The sequence below is a fragment of the Triturus cristatus genome, chromosome 5_2 (assembly GCF_964204655.1).
Source record: "Triturus cristatus chromosome 5_2, aTriCri1.1, whole genome shotgun sequence".
Lineage (NCBI taxonomy): Eukaryota > Metazoa > Chordata > Amphibia > Caudata > Salamandridae > Triturus > Triturus cristatus.
This window is the reverse complement of record NC_140588.1, coordinates 996,694,998-996,697,873: the sequence shown is the minus strand read 5'-3', so window position 1 is coordinate 996,697,873 and position 2,876 is coordinate 996,694,998. Positions and strand designations below refer to the sequence as shown.

The following is a 2,876-nucleotide window of genomic DNA, read 5'->3' as shown; positions in this document are numbered from 1 at the left end:
AGTCCAGCCCGAACTGCCAAGCCAGGTCTTCCCTGAACCGGAAACAAACATCCTGGGACCGGTTTCTGGGTAACACCCTTCATCAGCCAGGCTAGCTTAAATTCAGTGGCAAAGTGAGCAAAGGTTGTGTCAAAGTCTTGAAGCAATGGGGTATCAAAAAACACCATCACTGCAGATCCAGAAAATGACACAGGAATTCTCCTTTCCAAGCAATGTATGACTGTTTCTGGTTCAGTAAAGTATCACCCAAGCCAAAAGGCAGTCTAGTAGGAGCAACCCCTTCTTCTCATACTTCCTGCTTATGCCTTTCAGTGTTTAGTCTTCCTCCTGTTTATCTTTATGCTTTGCTTGTGTCCCTTTGGTACTGTTTATTTGATGTAACTCTTAGCGATATTATATGGACTTCATTACACATCCTTCATATCACCCTCTAATTCCTGTTATGCTTTACCCCCATGACTGCTATTGTTTAATCTGGTGCATGGGGTTTTGGAAGGGATTTTCCTCTAAGCTATACTTTTTGTGATTCTTTGCACTGTTGCTCTCTTCAAACCCCTCATTTTTGTGATTTGTTGCAGTCTAGCAATGCTGTACAACCCTCTGGCAGCTGCAGCTATGGATTCCCTAGAGATGGAGCTACTTAACGCATCTGAAAATGGGCACTTTCCAGGCTGGGACGGCGATGGGGACTCCAACTCATCCTCCACAGTTACCGCCTCTGATCTCTGGTTCTCAGACGCAGTGAACCCCTGGGACATCGTCCTCTGTGTCTCCGGCACGATCATGGCTTGTGAAAATGCGATTGTCCTTGCCATCCTCTTTTACTCGCCCACCCTGCGGGCCCCAATGTTCATCATGATTGGCAGCCTGGCTCTCGCAGACCTCTTAGCTGGTCTGGGACTGATCTTCAATTTTGTGGTCCTCTACCTCTTCAACACGGAGTTCGCCACCTTAAGCTCAGCTGGAGTGCTGCTAACATCCTTCTCGGCTTCCATCTGCAGTCTACTGGCCATCACAGTGGACAGATACCTTTCCCTGTACAACGCCCTCACCTACCACACGGACCGGACCTTGACATGCACCTACACCATTCTGGTCCTCATCTGGGTGGCCTGCATCTGCATCGGGTTGCTTCCAGTACTGGGGTGGAACTGCATTAGGGATCAGTCCAACTGCAGCATCCTGAGGCCTGTCACCAAGAACAATGCCTCAGCCCTGGCTGTGCTCTTCCTCCTGCTCTTTGCCTCCATGATGCAGTTGTATCTCCAAATCTGTAAGATTGCCTTCAGGCATGCCCAGCAAATTGCTGTGCAGCATCAGTTCATGGCCACCTCCCAAGCTTCCAGCACCAGGAAGGGGGTCTCCACCCTCTCCGTCATCCTGGGCACCTTCGCTGTTTGTTGGATTCCTTTTGCTATTTACTCCCTGGTGGCAGACTCTAGCTACCCCATGATCTACACCTATTCTGTGGTGTTGCCTGCCACCTTCAACTCACTCATCAATCCCATCATCTACGCCTTCAGGAACCCAGACATCCAAAAGTCTCTCTGGCTGGCCTGCTGTGGTTGCATCCCTCCCAGCTTCTCCTTCAGAGCTCGGACCTCGAGCGATGTGTAGGACCTGCCGTGGATTATCATGGCAGAACTCTACCATAGATGTCAAAACACTCCAAAGTTATTTATTTTGTGAAGGTTTATTTTCTGAAATGTTTACTTGAATTGTTTTTTCTTGTTAATGTGAACGGGGGCTCCAGAACAGGCGTTTTCACCTCGACTAATGAAGTTACCCAAAGTGCCAACACGTACCATATCTTAGTAACATACATTTGATGCAAATAGTTGGAGTACATTGGCATCTAAGCTATCCCTCTGAAGAGAGATGAAGAAGAATTGAGCTGAGTGGCCTAGAGTTCTGTACACTATGAAAGCTATCTTCCCGTGATTGATTGTTATTTGCTTTTCCACGTGATCACATCTGGATGGCTATTGTCAATTTTCATTTGCTTCGTAGGTGTAAAGTTTAACATCACGTTGTATTGAGACTTTGGCGGTCTGATGTACAGTTGAGTGCCTCAACCATGTGTGTGTATGTCAACTTGTCTAGTGCAGACCTAACTAAAAGTATGTAGCTTTCTACAATAAGGGAGGCAGTCACTCAGTAGGGATACTATTGTAAGCAATAGTACTGCTGAATTCTTCTCTTTGCTTAGAACTTTCACCAGAAATTGGAGAATTTTCCTTTACTACTCAACTCTAAATCAGGCACAGACTCTACGTTTTCTGTATTATGGGCATTCCACTAACGACTCGTTATTCTCTGTGGTAGCTGCACCACTAACAGTTGTCACTCACGAAGTTCACTCCAATTAGTTGCTTCTTGAAGTTCCATCAGCAGTTCTGGTCTGAGTAAGGCTATTTACACTGGTGGCGTGTCCGACACATGTTGGTGGCATTATTCTGGTAGTTGCTTAATTGCATTGAAGCTAAAAACTGAACATCCTTCGCTGGAAATGTACAAACCGTCCACACCGCCTTCTCCTGGTGTGCAATTCCACGAAAAGGGATTTCAAGGAAGCTCTGGACTTCAAAGTGAGTTGCTGGTTAATAGGAAGGAGGTGGGGTGGATGGGGTTACATATCATGCTATCAGAATATTTTGAGCAAAAATAAAGGATTTACTATTCTTAGCTTCACATCACGTACCTTCAACGTACCTTCAAGGTACATAGGTGTGAAGTTCAGTACAGTAAGTAGCCATCAATGCTTACCTTGTGGATATTTTTGATATGTGTCCACAATAGTAAGGCAGCAGGATATTATGGTGGACTACCAGCAAAATATTGATAAGGCAAGTGCATATAGGTTAACTATACATTTT

At 45.7% G+C, this 2,876-nt stretch overlaps 1 protein-coding gene across 1 annotated transcript; it reads left to right on the top strand.

The window, feature by feature from the left end:
- Nucleotides 1-585: 585 nt before the first annotated feature.
- Nucleotides 586-2,636, top strand: LOC146829559 (G protein-coupled receptor 12-like). The gene has a single exon (XM_085606699.1). The coding sequence runs from the start codon at nt 586-588 to the stop codon at nt 1,615-1,617; it is 1,032 nt and encodes a 343-aa protein (XP_085462825.1). The 3' UTR covers nt 1,618-2,636.
- Nucleotides 2,637-2,876: the final 240 nt, after the last annotated feature.